Source organism: Felis catus, chromosome D3 (genome assembly GCF_018350175.1).
Source record: "Felis catus isolate Fca126 chromosome D3, F.catus_Fca126_mat1.0, whole genome shotgun sequence".
Taxonomy (NCBI): domain Eukaryota; kingdom Metazoa; phylum Chordata; class Mammalia; order Carnivora; family Felidae; genus Felis; species Felis catus.
In genome coordinates, this window is record NC_058379.1 from 19265298 (window position 1) to 19282395 (window position 17098).

The window sequence follows — 17098 nt, forward strand, 5'->3', positions numbered from 1 at the left end:
TTAGGAGTTCTTTTATTACAGGAATAACACAAGGTCTGTTACATCATGGTAGTGCCACAATTATAAGACCAGGCTTGTTAGAAAATCCCTACTTGAGGGGTGTCTGGGTGACTCGGTTAAGCAACCGACTCTTGATTTCAACTCACGTTGTGATCTCACGATTCATGGGATTGAGCCCCGCATCAGGCTCTGTGCTGACAGTGTGAAGCCTGCTTGGGATTCTCCCTCTCTGCTCCTCCCTCGCTCTCTCTCTCACAAACTTTAAAAAAAAAAGAAGAAAAAGGAAATCCTTACTTGATGCCTGGTCAACAGATGTGCTGGATTTTCTTCTTCCTCTTTTATTACTCAAACGATGTGTCCCATGAGCAATGTGCACTGCAAGGGCAATCAGTCCCTTTTCCTCTCAGTAGCTTTTGCTGAAGCTCATCCTATACTGAACCCCTGACAAGACCTCTTTTCAGCATTTGCCTTCCCATTTCTGTGTTTTTGTCAGTTATTTGCTTTGCATACCTTGCCCTTTCTACCTCTGCTACAGTAAAAACTACGGCTGTGCTAATGCATGCTAAGATGCTCTGATAAATGCATAAGAATCTGTCCCCGCAAATCACCACAAAACTGGTTATGAAGCCAGTGTAGTAGTCATCAATGTTGGCCACTAGGACTCCCCGAATTATCTTTTAAGTTGAGATTACATTTGCCAAATGCTGAACCACTAGGGTTTCCAGCCTACAAAGATCAGAATGGTGGACTTTTTCTTTGCCCAGGACCACCCATGCTGTGTTGTTCAAGCTGAGCTGATGACATCTCCACAAAGGTTACCTGAACAAAGCACCGTACAAGTGCCTGTGTCTAAACACCAACAAGACCGTCTGTGTGTTCTTGGAGTTTTTCCATGGGTTTAACCAGCAACTGGCCTGGAACAGCAGCTTAAACTCTTATCAATAACTATGTGATTTCAAAGTACTAGCATTCTCCCAGGACACCTTCCAGGGTGTCAAAATTTAACTTGCTGCCAAAGCAAACAGAACACAAACTCCAAAATGAACACACAGTCCTTATTTTTTCAAAAAGAAAACAAAACAAACAATCACCACCATATTTATTTAGTTTAACATTTCCTCTGCTCTAAAGAGAAAGATGTCAAAAGAAAACCTAGAACATATACATAAGCATACACCCCCCTGAACCCAGACAACCTAAGGGAAAAAATAATGACAAAGTTCAGTTCAACAGATAAATTTATCTTCGCTTCTGGAAGATGTTTCCACGCCCCATTCCACGTCCTCTTCCTCTTGCAGCCACTGAAAGGTAGGAAAGAAAGGAAAAGGCCAGGTCAGTGAAGTCAGTGAGTGCGCATGCCACAGAACAGCCAGAGCCCTTCCTTGGACACTGGCACAGGAAAGGGCCTGGAAGGCCACCTAGTCCAACACCATGCCCACCACATGTCATTTCCCCATTGCCTGGGGACTGACACCTGGCATCAGAGCTGGAGGGGGCACCAAACTCCTGCCTTCCAATCCAGTCCTGCTCTCAACAAGAGGCCAGGAATCAGTGTGTTGAAAGCTAAGGTGGTTTGGGAAGCAAGTGTGAGAACCAAAGAAAAGATGAATTCCCAGAGCTGGCCTAGGGTGAGGTAATAACACATGACAGATGAATTTAATTCACACTTAAAATTCTGAAACAAATGCTAAACATCTGTTAAATCTGGGTGGCAGGTTTCTTTTTTTTTGAGCTACCCTGAAATATAAAACGTTTCGTAATAGCAAAGCAAAACCACACCCCACACGACGGACATAGACATAAAATAAGCTCCTGTTGTCTATGACCCCAAGAGTTCTAGGAGAGAACCAGTGGCTTTGAAGGACAAGTGAAAATATTCTGATGGCTGCTAATCGGAGTCTCACCCCTCTTCCCACTTATAGAGCCTGGAGCCGACCTGAAGAGGGAAGGAAGTCACCCAAGAACCCAGCGACAAGCTGATGGGACTACAGCAAGGGACTGGCAGCACAGATGACCCAGGCAGAGGCCAATGGGCCTGGGTAAACTCACTGCCACGTGCCTTCTAGTGCACAACTACTGGGCTGAACCTTTTGTTAGAGAAGGTGGTGTAGTTATACAGTGACCATGAGGGCAGCCCTCCCTGAGAAAGCAGAGAGAAAAGCAGTTCTAGTAAGAAAGCCAGTATTCCTGAAAACCATTCCTTCACCAGGACAAAGGTCCAGAGCTTCTGGTTCTACCTGCCCACAAATGCCACTTATCTAGGAAGGGCAAGGAGATTCTCTGATCAGCTTTTTTGAAGGACATTTTAAAGGATTACTCTTACATCTTTAAACTCAAAAGCTACCTCATATATAAAATATGCAAAGCAACAAAAGCACTGATGGAGAATCCAGTGACTTTCCTGCACTATAAATCTTTCTACTGACATACATTTTCTAACGAATACACTTGCTTTCTAGATAATCATCATGGCAGAGCTTTTCATGGACCCAAACATAAAACCTCTGACTAGGCTGACCTAAAAGAAAGGCCAGACTAAGGAAGGTCACCGGGTCACTGGGGACATGCTGAAAGGAAGGATTTATTTTCAAATACAAGAATATTCGAAAACAGAAGTTCAGTCCCTTTAATAGGTAAAGATGGCTTAAAACTGCTTATTTCTTATATGAAAATGGATCCCTATCATCAGCATTCCCCCCCATGCATACTGGGTGTCAACAAACACCCCCAGCTTCTCTGGGAACTGTTGCCCCACTGCTTCAGGAGCCAGCTAATCCAAACTATAGTGCCCCTGCTCAGCAAACTAGGTAAGAGCAAGCTTCCCCCAAACTCTTTGGACAGAATTTCTGGAAACAAAGGGCCTCCCAGAAATTCATTATAGGAGACTTATCTACTCTCTCATTTAAGATAGGAGTCCCCTTCCTTTTTCTAAGGAGGCATTTTGGATTTTGAATAAGCCTTAAGAATGTGATCAGGTGAGACAAGACAGAGAAGGCGAGATAAGGTCCCCAGATCTTCACGGGTGTGGGCCCCAAGCCTGCAGGGTGAGATGTAGACATGGCTGAAGTCGAAGTCCACCCTATGCCCAGGCAATTAACAGGGCCCTTTCCTAAAAGATACACGACAAACACATACGTTAAAACCAGTGCATGAGGAGCACATACCTTGGGCCTTCAGAATAGCAGCTTTTCCCCGGCCAGCCCCTGAGCCTTGGTTTTTATTTTTCATGCTCTTTAACATGGGTGCATTTTTCAGCATGTCAGGCAAAATGAGAAAGCGGATCTTGCTGCCACGGATGTACACCTGCTCCAGCTGTGCCACTCGGCCGTCTCTGTATGTGACTGTGATGTTGGACATCTGGAAGGGAATCAGTAAGGGCCAACAGCATGAGCAGAGAACAAGGACACACAAAGAGGGGGAGCCTTGGGTGGTGGGAGGGCAAGTCCAGAAACGCACAAACTAACATCATGAAATGAAGGAGCCAGGCAAAGCCAGGGAAATAGGAGGACCTACGACGTGTGCGAGGGACTGTGCAAAGGACTTCACATATATGATACTCATGGCACCTCCAGGATAGGTAGGAGTATTCCCAATTTTACAGATAAAAAAAAAAAAAAAACAAAAAAAAAACCCCAAAAACACACACAAAACTAAAGCACTTGTCTAAAGTCCAATAGCCAGAATGAAAGGATCCAGACTCAAACCCAGTTGGCCTGACTCCAGAGCCCTAACTCTGCTATACTGCCTCCCCTGCCAGCATGTGAAGGGCTCTCAATGGTAAAAAAAACTATAATTTAAACAGCTCTGAACTGCCTGTCCAAACTGTGTCCTCTCTTGCATCTGTCCGGCACACAGATTGCAAAGGGACCATGAAGGTCATGAGTGTGCACCAGAGGCAGCTCTTACCCCCCCAGACTGCATATTCAAGAAGGCAAAATAGAGCCTCTTTAGCTTCAGTGACTAGGAATGGAGAAGTATAGGTGGTGATGCCTGTATGAAGGGTCCAGAATAATGGGGAAGGTGTGAGGCAAGAGCCTGCACTGAGAGACACAACACTTGGGCACCAACCCATAGGACACGAGAACTGGAGCAGAGCAAGGGGACAGGGGACAGAGTCATCACCATGGAGACTATGGGGGTCACTCAAGTTTGTGGAAAGAGGGAGGGTGGACAGGGTTAAGGCAGCACATTGGAAAGATCAATATGCCAACATGCATAAGCTATGGGATGGAGAGACAAGGACCCTAGAGGGGAAACCACATGGCAGACTGGCTTGGCATAGAAGGGTGCCACAAACCTGCCAGTGCCAACCTTAACAGATACGATGTTTCCCACAAAAAGTAGCTTATTTTGAATCTTTTGGATCGAAGAGTATTATAATTTATTCAGTATAGGTCAAAGCCCACAGTGTAAAGAGAGATGCTGTCTCCCAGATTTCTGACTGGTTTGTTGCCACCTTTACATTCCTTTTCAAGTGCTAACTGGCCACCCAGCCTCTGCAAGAACATCCAGGGTGAAAAAAGAGTAACAACACTCTAGGGCCATCTTGCTAAATCTGTGCAGTGGAACAGTTTACAGAACTTCAACCCACTGCCCCTGTTCCATCCTCAGGGGTAACAGGTCTCAAGTTTCCCATAAATCTTCTTTTCCAGGCTCAACATCCCCAGTTTCTTAACAAATTCCCACACAGGTTCTAAATCCTTGCCATCCTGTTCTTGCCCTGAAGAATACCATAACCTCTGATGTCACAAATGAACACCAGGGATGGTTAAACTACTTGAGAAACCTGGGTCTGACCCAGGCTCACAAATACCAGACACGCCCATGACTCTGGAGCAGACAGAATAGGACTGAGAACCTATATTTGAGAACTGGCCCTGCCGTTTGTTAAAAATGTTACTCTGGGTAAGTCTCCAGGTTCAGTTCCCTCATCCACAAAGGGAGGGAAATACAACATAACAAAGCCAACTTTTATGGAGCACTTATTAGTGTCCCAGGCAATTTCACATCATAACTCAAATCACACAATTCTACAAGATGGATACCATCATCATCTCCACTAGAGAAATGAAGCAGCACAGCCACCAGAGGCAGGTCTGTCCCCAGAGGCCACACCTTTACCCACTCTATTCTCCTGCCTAAGGTCACACTGCCCCTGTGTGGCCTGGACAGGACCTGAATTTAGGTCTATCTAACTCTAAACTCACACTCTTCAACGATGCATCAGATCACCACTTACTTCCTCCAATAATTAAGGAACAAGTCAAATGAGACAAATATGTCTAAATGATGTCCCTATTACCTAGTATATATTAGAAACTCAGTAAATAATAAATCTAAATGACAGTTAAGACATCTATTTTGGAGGCTGTGCTATTGCTAAGCTACTTCTCCAGCACATCCCAGTATATCTCACCCATTCCTTTGTCAAAACCTCCCCAACCCACTTTGAAAATCCCCGACAGAGGGTGTTCTGTAAGACCAACAAGACAAACTGTCCTGGCTGAAGTAGGAAAGGGTCCAGCATCAACTGACTCCTATGACAACCCTAATAATGACCAGGTTGGCTACTGCTCTCATGCACCCCCTGCAGCACCCACAAAGAAATGGCTGCACTGTTATGAAGCCCTACAGTCTCGCCCACCCACACAGCTTGTTAATAAGCCTGAGCTATGTTGGCATCACAAGCCAAAGGCAACAACTTGAGTGAACTAGGTTTCAGTGAAAGTCAGGCAGAAACACCTACCTTACTCAACTTTCCCAAACAGCCACAATGAAACACAGGTAGCATAAACCAGGTGCCTAACTGAAATGACATCTTGGGAGAGAGATCTTAGTACAGTCAAAATTGTGGGAATTTCCTCACACATCCAGGTCCAAGAGGAAAGCAATGTTGGGGTACCTCGGGGTCATCGATCACAATATCCCTGTTGTGGGACACATAGCAAGCACTCAACAAGTGTCTGGTCCCCTCCTCCACTCTCCCCTCCCCTACCATTAATAGCAGAGCCTCCCTCTTTTGTTCTGATCCCTTCTACTCAACTTCCTGCCTGAAATCTGACACTCCTAGAGGCAACAGGCTCTAGCAGGTTTACTCTACACCTCATCTTCAGAAACTGTGGTTAAGACCAGAGATCTGGGGCTCAGAGGTACAGGTTTAGATCTGCTTCTTCCATGTTTGGTCACCCTGGGCATCTGGAAGCTTGTCCTCAGAGAAGTCTTGCGAAAGATCTATTGCACATAAAAACACTACCATAGCACCTGGTATAGAATAAATGAATGGAAGCTTCTGGTACTATTAAGCACACAGCCTTCTGGAGACAGGTCCGAGCTTGACAAGTTAAACTAAGACTTTTAAAATATTTAATAGTACCCAGATCTTGGTTTTTAAATTTTACTCCCAACCAAAAAGAAACCAAAGCTACCTGAAGAACTAGCTGATTAAGAGTTGGGATAGGGAAGTAAAAGATGAGCCTGTAACATACATCTTGTTCTGAAAGGTTAAGTACATGCTCTCCCAAAATGGCCAGGACACACTAAAAGGAGCCAGCTTCTGGACCAATTTGGGATAATTCAAGCAAAGCAATGACAGTAACAGATTATAATCCATTTAATGAAACAGAAACCCATAAACAGAAACTGATAATAAATGGATAAACGGGGGATAAGGAAAGGCTCTTCCATACAGTAGACCTAGTAAATAAAGAATGATGGAGTTAAAAACAAAACCATTCTTTTGCAACCACCATAGTAAAAAGATTCAAGCATCTTCATTCAAGAATCCTCACTGAGTGCTAAATGGGGGGTGGTGGAGGTGGCAATGAGAAACCGAATACACACGATATTTATTTAAAGAATCTCCCCCACAAAATTCTCATTAGTTGCAAAACGAAAAAAGAATATACAGTGGAGAGACCACAAGACACCTCACCCAAATGATCAAGGTTAACATCACCAATAAAGGGCAAACAGGTGTTTGGGCCTCCAAGTGACACCCTGAGAAGGAGAAATCACTTACACAGTAACAGCCAAAACAAACAAACAAACAAAAAAAACCAACCAAATGTAATCATGAGAAAACACCAGAGAAACTCCAATTAAAAGACATTCTAAAACAAGTAACTGGCCCTATTCTTCAAAAACATCAATGCTGTGAAAAGCAAAAGCAGAGGAACTGTCCCAGACAAAAGAAGCACAAAGCAAGCTGATAACTAAGCGCAGTATGTAATCCTGAACTTAACAGTACACAGAGGAAAATACTGTATGTACAGATTACATCTAGATAAATAGTTTTTCCTTCTAGTTAGACAACTAGGTATCTGAAGAAATTCCCAAACACACTGCATTCAGAAATTTCAAGAACTTCCTGCTATTAACTCTAGGCAGTTGGCTAATGACAATCATGTGAGGGCTTCTTTCAGGTTATCATTTTTACACGAAGAACTCATGCACAGGCCATTATCCTACAGACCATTATGCCATAGCGTGGGGAGGGTGGGGGGGGAGTTGAACAGTCCAGTCAGTGATGGGGTGGTCATGCCAAAGTCCCCAAAGCATTATTTCAGCTCCTGCAGTCTCTGAACTCTATCACCTTCTCTCACCAAGATTTCCAGGAATTATGTTACTTTAAGAACAGTGAAGAAGCTCCTGGGTGGCTCAGTTGGTTAAGTGACCAACTTTGGCTCAGGTCATAATCTCGCAGTCCGTGAATTCAAGCCCTGCATCGGGCTCTGTGCTGACAGCTGGAGTCTGGAGCCTGCTTCAGATTCTGTGTCTCCCTCTCTCTCTGCCCCTCCCCCACTCATGCTCTGTCTCTCTCTCTCTCTCTCTCTGTCAAAAATAAACATTAAAAAAAAAAAAAGAACAGTGAAATTTTGGGTTTGACCGTTACCCTCCTATTTTTGGTTTTGGTCCTTTTATTTTATCAAGATATAATTTATATATAGCATTGCCAAAGTTTAAGATACACAGTACACTGATTTGATAACATTTACATTGCAGTATGCCTGCTATGGTAGCATTAACTAACATCTCTATCATGTCACATAATTATCATTTCTTCTACAGATGAAAACGAGTAAGATCTAGTACCTTAGCAAATTTAATGTTTATGATACAGTTTTGCTGCCTATAATCACTATACTGTATATTAGAATGCCAGGATTTATTTATCTACTAACTGCATACCCTCTTATTTTTATTTAATATTATTTTTTAATTTATTTACTGAGAAAGAGTGAGCAGGGGAGGGGTAGAGAAGACAGGAAGGGGGAGAGCACAGAGCCTGATGAGGGGTTCAAACTCATGAACCACGAGATCATGATCTGAGCCGAAATCAAGAGTCTGATGTTAAATTGACTGAGCCACCCAAGTGTCCCTACATTCTTCTTTTTAAATAATATTTACTGTGCTTCATGATCATAAACTTAACTCATACTTGTCATTTTTTTAAATGAAAAGAAATTTTTTAAAAAATTTTAATCCCATATAGGGCTGGTTCAATTCGAAGAGCATGTGACTCTTGATCTGGGGGTTATAAATTCAAGCCCTTTGTTGGTACAGAGATTACTAAAAAATAAATAAGAACTTTAAATAAAATTTTGTGTTTAGAGAGCGAGCAAGCACAACCAAGTGAGGCAGGGAGGGGCAGAGGGAGAGAATCTGAAGCAGCCCAGTGCAGTATGGACGCGGGCCTCAATCTCACAACCCTAAGATCATGACCTGAGCCAAAATCAAGAGGCGCTTAACTGAGCCACCCAAACACTCCAAACACCAAAAACATTTTTTTTTAACTTTCAAAAAAATTTTTACATTAGAGAGAGAGAACGTACACATGTGCACACAAACTGGGAAGAGGGGAAGTGGGAGAGAGAATCTTAAGCAGGCTCTGCTGGAGCCCAACATGGGACAGGGCTCCATTCCACGACCCTGAGATCATGACCTGAGCTGAAATTAAGAGTCAGATGCTCAACAGACTGAGCCGCTAAAAAAAATTTTTTAATCACATTTAATTCCCACCAAAAGAGAACTACTCACTTTGGTTTTCCTCAAAAACTTAATGCATTTTTATGTATCACTTATAATCTGGCTTTTATATTCATAAAACTGGGAACACATTGTGGAGATTTGTTTTCCCCACTTATGTCAACAGCATTTTCCCATGATGTTAAATATTCTTCTATGTTCTTTGACTGGATGCATAATATTCTTTGTAACGTCCCCTAATTTGTTTACCATAAATTATTTAACTCATTAGAAATGTCTGTTGCTGGGGAGTCTGGGTGGCTCAGGTGGTTAAGCATGAACTTCAGCTCAGGTCATGATCTCATACTTCGTGGGTTCAAGCCCCACATGGGGCTCTGTGCTGACAGCTGAAAGCCTGGAACCTGCTTCGGATTCTGTGTCTCCCTCTCTCTCTGCCCCCCTCCCCAACTCGTGCTCTCTCTCTCTCAAAAATAAGTAACACATTAAAAAAAAAAAAAGGAAATGTCTGTCTTCAGGTTTCCATCATCAAAAACAGCACTGCAATATAAACCCCTGTCCACAATTTTTGATTCATTTTTAGAAGCAGAATTAAAGCACCAAAGGTGCTTATTGCTTCTATATTGACGTATGTTAAACATTTAACATATCTATACTTCTACTGGCAAACTAGTAAGGAACACTTGGTAGAATTATTCATTTTATTTTGCCGTCTTTTAAGTTTAGAAATTCTTATTGTTCCCCGATTTGCGTGTCTGATAATAAGACCATTATTTTTATTTTTATTTAAAAAAATTTTTTTTTTCAACGTTTATTTATTTTTGGGACAGAGCATGAACGGGGGAGGGGCAGAGAGAGGGAGACACAGAATCGGAAACAGGCTCCAGGCTCTGAGCCATCAGCCTAGAGCCCGACGCGGGGCTCGAACTCACGGACCGCGAGATCGTGACCTGGCTGAAGTCGGACGCTTAACCGACTGCGCCACCCAGGCGCCCCAAGACCATTATTTTTAGATGTCAAATGTCCACTTCACATATTTTCTTCTGTTAATTAGCCATTTTTTGACTTGGGTCATCCACTTTTAATTGGAAAATTAACATTTCTACTGTAAAAGCTATTTGTATGTTTAAATATAAACTTCCATCATAAAAAAAATTATGAGATGCACTAAATGTCTGAATACGGACTGTTGCCGAGCTGGGAGAACCTGTCTAGCATTCACTAAGACTCTACAAAAGAACCTCTAGGGACGCCTCACACTGGATACCTAACAAAATCCAGCCATAAAACTTGCCCCCCAAAGGTTACATAAATATAGATAGTCTATAAAATCAAAATGATGTCCTTATTTCAACTCATAATTCCTCACCTTAAACTCATTTTTTGTTTTTAATATTTTACCAAGTATCTAACTAGAAAGGTTATTTCTTAAGAAATATATATTTTTTTACTTTGAAGAAAAATCCCCTTGTTCCCTCCTTAACATTTAATAAAGACAGGATGCTTCAAAACCACGGTTAAGTACACATAACCAAAAACAGAAACTTTCCCATTTGGGGGCCTCTGGCATTAAATCACCAGGCTGAGCAAGAGACAGGATCAGGTCCCATCTCTGCTACAAACAAAAATCAGCTCAAGACTACATGGAGAGCCACAGAGGCCTTTCTCACCCCATACACACAGGGCCAATAGAAGATGCTCGCAGCAGCACGTGCAGGGCTCTGTCACCCATAACGATGCCACATTCTACAGCACTGGCTAGACAATCATGCCTGCCCTGCAGCTGTGGGGTACAGAAGAGAAGGACAAGGCTTCCAGCCTTTCCAGCCAAACCTCAGATGCCAAGAAGCATCTACACCCTCTGACCCTATGAGCACCATCTCAGGGAGCTCATCATAGGATTAACGCTTGCATACGTTACATTTTCAATGTCAAATAAGGGCTGTGGTAACAGGCTACATTAAAAATACCCAAGGAACCCAAAAAGAAGATGTATTTTATTTTGTTTTGTTTTAATTTGTTTTAAATGCTTATTTATTTTTGAGAGAGAGAGAGACAGAGTGAGTGGAGGAGAGCAGAGAGAGAGGGAGACACAGAATCCAAAGCAGGCTCCAGGCTCCGAATCATCAGTACAGAGCCCGACGTGGGGCTCGAACTCACGAGCTGTGAGATCATGACCTGAGCTGAAGTCGGACACTCAACTGACTGAGCCACCAAGGCGCCCCATTTTATTTTGTTTTTTAATGTTTATTTATTTTGAGAGAGAGAGAGAGAGAGAGAGAGAGAGAGAGAATATCCCAAGCAGGCTCCATGCTATCAGCACAGAGCCCAATACAGGGCTCTATCTCCATGAACTGTAAGATCATGGCCTGAGCCGAAATCAAGAGTCAGATGCCTAATTGACTAAGCCACCCAGGCGCCCCAAGGTGTATTTTGTCTGGAGACGTTGTTGACAACATTATATAATGGTATAAGACCATATCTCTTTCATTAAGGCCCAGGGGGAGAATGTCTCCCACATCCAAGCGCGAGGGAAAACCGCACAACTGGTATTTTATCTTAAGGACACCATGCATTTCAGAACTGCTGATTCCCCTCTGTCAGGACTCTTAAGTAGCTTAGAACAGAATGTACCTTTATTAAATGTACAGGGATTCACGTTTACATTTCTGGGTACTAACTGCCTGGCTGGCTTCATTTTACAGTCTACCCCAGGTTACCTGTACCTTGACCTATCTGTCCATTTTTACCTTACCATATAGTTTTTTTGTGAACCACCTCTAATTTTTTTTGAAAGCAGAGTGAAAAATACATACTAGAAACCCAAGACACATCCCTAGGGGGGAAAAAGTCCATGCCAATTGTGGTTGTGGAGAGATTCTCTCATTTGGTTTCCAAATCTTTGTAGTGTGTGACCCACCACACTTTTACAATAAAAAATGCTATTAAAACCCAACATCAAATGGCAAACACTAAACTCCAGTTGCCCTCTAGCAAAGGGTAGCAAGTGCTAAGAGGATGCTCTCACCCTCAAAGGGCAGACTAACTGGGGCCAGGAAGGAAGGAAAGCAGCGGGTACTGCAGGAGCCACTGGCTTACACATCCCGGGAATGTGTGAATGAACTGTGCTATGTTTACTATGGTATATTTAGCTATGCCACAGCCTACTGGTTTTATTCAGTGAGCCAGGCTTAGGTAAACTCAGTGAAGCCTCGGCATCTGGGCACGGGTGGTGTTATGGGCTGAATCCTAGCCACCCCCGATTCATATGTTGAAGTCTTAACCCCCCAGAATCTTAGAATGTGACCATATTTAGAGACTGGATCCTTACAGAGGTAACTGGGCCCTAATTCAATGTGACTTGTGTCCTCATAAGATGCAACACAGGAAACAGACACAAAAGGAAAACCACGTGAAGATACATGAAGAAGAGAAGCATCTATAAGCCAAGGAGAGAGAGGCCTGGAACAGAGCCTTCCTTCATGGCCCTCAGAAGAACCAACCATGTGACATCATGGTCTCTAACTTCTAGCTTCCAGAACCCTGAGGGAATAAATGTGCTGGTTTAAGCCACCCAGTGTGAAACTTTGTTATGACAGCCCTAGCAGATTAACATAGGTGGGAAGCAAGTGGCTGGCTCCCACCATTTGACATGCATTCACTCATTTATTCTGCACTATAATGCTGAGGCTGAGGTGCTATTTTTATCCCTGATTTCGAAAGGAGGGAACAGAGGGTGAGAGGTGCACAGCTCGCCCCAAGTCACATAAGATAGCAAGCTGCAACCTGATTTGAGATCTATCACCTGGCTCTATGTTTTATATCACATTGTCCACATGTGAGAGATCACCAAGGTGATCTGGTCAGACATCCTCATGTTACAAATGGGAAGTCTGAGGCCCTGGAAGCTCAGGAGTTGTCCAAATAAGCAGCTGGATAAACACATTAAGATTCCCTACCCCCAGTCTTGCATTCTAACTCACCAAAATAAAGTATCTTAAAATGGATGGGGATGGCTTAAACCAGAGGACTGGATCTATGACAGGGGTATCTCACAAAGACAAGGTAGGCAAGGCCCCACAGGACCTTTAGAGAGTCGACATCATCTACCCATATGGCATCAACACTGAAGAGAGAGGGGCGCCTGGGTGGCTCAGGTGGTTAAGTTAAGCATCCAACTCTTGATTTTGGCTCAGGTCATGATCTCATTGTTCATAAAATTGAACCCTGCATGGGCATGACAGCACGGAGCCTGCCTGGGATTCTCTCTCTGCCCCTCTCCTCCACCACTCTCTCCCTCAAAAAATAAACATTAAAACAAACAAAAACACTGAATAGAGAAACCTGCAATCACTAGGTGTCTATCTCCCTGAATACCAGGGAAATGGCCCCACTTGCTGGTCAAGGTGGCAGGAAGATGATGCTCAAAGCTACAATGAGATCACAAATAAATGAATGAACCCTGTGAAGCAATGACAGTTAGTACACCTGATCTGCAGTGTGACCTTGGGTAAGTCACTTTCTCTTTCCGACCTTCAGTTTTCTCACATCAAAAACATTAACAGGAACCATACGTGGATATGTATAATGTGCATGGCAAAGAACTAGCTGCTGCACACACACAACTCATTTGATTTCTAGAATGGCCCCAGGGTGTGTTATCCCTGTGGCAGTCTTCAGAATGCACTGCTCAGATCTCCCCTCAAGGGTTGTCAGGCTATGAGGCATGGAGGGAGCTGAAAGCCTCCAGCTTCCACCTGTAGGATCAATCACAGCTTTCGCCCTGAAGTCAGTCTCCCCAGACTGCCAGCCAATGACTGGTCACGGTGGGCATCCTAGAGCCAGGCCGTTTCTGCCCCATGCTAGAATTCTTAGGCTTAGACTTCTTCTAATAAGCAAACTTTGTTGGCTGAGACTTCTTCAGAGATATGCTACCGTCTAAGCCTCTTCCCACTCAATCTTATCTTTTCTCTCTCCCTTTCCCCAGCACCAGACCAGTATAGATCGAAAGCTCTCCTGCCTACTCCTACTCCCTCTCCTTTATCCTTCATTGTCATTTCCCCCAATAAATCTCTCACACAACTAATTCTGTCTTGGTATCTATGTCCCATTTCACAGATGAGGAAACTGAGGCAATTAGCATGATTAAAGTCAGATAATTAGGATCCAACCCTACACCTCTGATTCCAAACCCAAAGTTCTGAACTGATGGTTTAAAGAATGAAGGAGAAAGTGTGCTGATATACCTTGCAAAAGTAATGCTATAGAAATTCATGTGATTATTAGCAAAATGCAAAGTGGTGCCACGGGAAGGGCACGGTATCAGGAAGCTGCTCCAACATTTATTAGCAGAAGGACATTCAATAGATGAGTCTTTTAATATTATCCTATTTTATGGATGACAAAACTATCACTGAACCTGCTTACCTGACAAGATAGTTGCTATAATCAAATGAGACTCATCCTCCAAGAAAGAGTGGAAGCTTCTGCTAACTGCAAAGCATTATGCAAGCATGTAGGGGCAAAAGGAAAATGGCCCTGAATCTGATGAATTCTACCAAAAGGAGTAGTGCCACTTCTCTTAAACAAGTCCTCAAAATATGATTAGAGGATGGAGAAAACAAAGGGCAAAGTTAAATATTCCAAATGGCTCTTATTTATGCTCACATCACCACACCTAGAACAGTGCCTGGCACACACCAGGCACTCCATAAATAACTGTTCGACAAGAAGGACTTCAAAAAGACCTCCAACCACTATCTTTCTGTGCTCCAATAGAGAGGCCCAAGCCTCCCCCATAACCTCATGTGGAAAGCAGGATACCTGGCAGTTCATGTTGTCCTCCGCCTCAATGAGCTTCCCACGATACACCTCGCCGGTGTTTGTCTCACATGTCACGATGTGACCCTCAGCCTCGTGTAGGACTTTAATCGGCACACCAATAGACATCTTGGCAGGAAAAGAGTTCTACAGTGAGAGAGACACCAGTTAGTTCATCTTTCAGAGCCTGAGAAGTCATGTGGCACATATCATGCCTCCCTTAAGGCCTGACACTCCATCAAACTTAGTAAGAATGCCAAAGCTGCCATTTTGTACAGAAAAAAAGCTTAACTCCTAGCTTGAAGAACTTATGTGGGATGGGGAAGGATGGGGGGCTGGAGAGAGGGAAGGCTAATGGGATGAGAAGAAAGTACCTTCCATCTCCCTCCATGCTACCATATGCCCCTTTATCTTCATCAGATAATCAGTAACCAATACTGTGTGTGTACACAGTACATCAGGGAGCTGAGATGTAAATGCTATACAATGTTTTTGGCAACCCAGAGATGTGGATGACACCACTTTGAGAACCCATGATGTAGACCCAGCCAATACAGTAGCCACGGTCCACATGTAGCTATTTAAACTAAACTTAAAGTGAAATAAAATGAAAACGAAACATTTACTCCCTCAGTCACATTAGCCACATTTCAAGTGGTCAATGGTCACATGTGGCTAGTGCTTACAGTACTGGGCAGTGAAGTAAAGACAAAAGGACCCAGGCAAATCTAGAAGGGGCTGTGCATTTAATTCAACCCATTAAGTACTCTTTGACCCTCCACTTACGTCATCAAGGTTAAAAGCAAAAGTGTTCACAAAGAGACAACAGCCATAAGCAGGAAATGCTTGGAGGAGAAACATAATCAGGGCAATCACCTGACTTGATACAACTCAGAGACAAGCAGTAGATTTCGTATTCCCAGATGAGCAAGTACCGAAGATTAAAATACATCATGTGTGTTCAAGAGAGGAAAGGGAACATGAGGGTAGGAAAGACAGTCACCCTTGGTGAGGAGCCTCAGGAGTCTGATTTTATGCTGAAACAGTGGGGAACTACTGCAGGATTATAGGTAAGGAATGACCCAATATAAAGGCAGAAGCACTTACAAAATGGATCAAACACAGCTTTTTTTCAAACACAGTTTAGGAGCAAGGAAACTTGCTAAAACTTCTGTAACAATATGGAAAATATTGAGAGGATAAGTGCCTGAAAAGGGGATGGAGGCAGAGATGCAAACAACTTTGAAAAATATTACCCAGATGGGACCTGGGCGAAGGAAGTCTGCCAGAAATGATTTCAACACTACTGCTTGTATGTTAGGGAAAAAACATGGCCTGGAGAAGAACAGAACGCGAAGGGCATGTACTTTGGGGAAAAGCGAACGAACTTCCAGCCGCTAGCGAGGCAACGCTGATGTTTGAGTGACCCGGGCTTCCCGCTCTTCTCTCTACCCGAGCCTCCCAGAACTCCTCGGCGGCGCGTGCTTCTCCAGCCCCAGAACCCTCACAAGTGCTTCGGTCTACCCTCGCCTGCCCCAAGCCTCACCTCACCGGCTCCGGCCTACTCTTCCGTTCCCGTGCGGCAGCAACTCGAGCAACTGCGAAGGTGTGAGCCAAGGAATGGCGGGTCCCGCGCTCCCAGAATACCACGCGTTCCCAAAATGCTGCGCGCAGAGCCCGCCCCCTTCCTTTTCGTAGTGGTGAGCGCGGTCCTGCCTCTGCTTCCTCCTCACCCTACCGACCGGGAAACGTGGACTCTGGTACGATAGTTCCGGCCCCGGAAGAGAGGGCTGGTGACGGCGCCCAGGTGTCGCCGGAAACACTGATCCTGGGGCGGCAAGGGGGGGTGGGTAACTCGCGTTTCCAAACACCTCACACCAGGGACAGGATGGACTGTGAGACGGGGATCCGGGACCTGGGCTCTCGGATCGGGGGCAACAGGTGGAGGGGCCGAGGGCCAGGACCTCCCCTCACAATTTAACCTTTGGAACCGGCACTGCCAGGTAAGGGGAGCCCTCAGTAAGGCGAGGTATCTCACCGTACGAGTAGAGAAACAGGTATAGAGAGTAGAGCTGGGGCCGACCCAGAGCCGGCCCTCAGCGAGTCGCAGTAGTGTTAGGTCTTCTTGAACCCCGCGGTGTACGGGTAAGACCTGGCCTTAGGCTAGCAAAGAAACTGCCGCTGAGAAGAGACGGAGTTTGCGAAGATGAAGTCTCTGGGGAACCAAGGATCATGGAAAGATAGGGCTTCGGGGCCGTGCTCAAGAAAAAGGGCGGAGCTTCCGGGGAACGGAGGC

At 44.3% G+C, this 17098-nt stretch overlaps 1 protein-coding gene across 2 annotated transcripts; it reads right to left on the reverse strand.

Annotated features, from left to right (window-relative positions):
* Nucleotides 1-1082: 1082 nt before the first annotated feature.
* Nucleotides 1083-17027, reverse strand: SNRPD3 (small nuclear ribonucleoprotein D3 polypeptide). Of its 2 annotated transcripts, none has more exons than XM_045041367.1 (4): nucleotides 16841-17027; nucleotides 14806-14949; nucleotides 3165-3357; nucleotides 1083-1301 (listed from the first exon to the last, which is right to left on the reverse strand). In XM_045041367.1, exons 2-4 carry the CDS (start codon nucleotides 14929-14931, stop codon nucleotides 1240-1242), a joined length of 381 nt encoding a protein of 126 aa, XP_044897302.1. In that variant the 5' UTR covers nucleotides 14932-14949; nucleotides 16841-17027; the 3' UTR covers nucleotides 1083-1239. The 2 variants fall into 2 exon arrangements, with proteins under 2 accessions (XP_044897302.1, XP_003994885.1); XM_003994836.6 differs by lacking the exon at nucleotides 16841-17027 and adding an exon at nucleotides 16349-16507.
* Between the last annotated feature and the right edge of the window lie 71 nt (nucleotides 17028-17098).

Excerpts from the sequence above, each read along its gene's own strand:
- SNRPD3 (XM_045041367.1), bottom strand. The coding sequence starts at position 14,931 with ATGTCTATTGGTGTGCCGATTAAAGTCCTACACGAGGCTGAGGGTCAC. Across the intron at positions 3,358-14,805 it reads AGGACAACATGAACTGCCAG|ATGTCCAACATCACAGTCAC; the intron begins GTATCCTGCTTT and ends ATTCCCTTCCAG. Across the intron at positions 1,302-3,164 it reads TGCTATTCTGAAGGCCCAAG|TGGCTGCAAGAGGAAGAGGA; the intron begins GTATGTGCTCCT and ends CCTACCTTTCAG.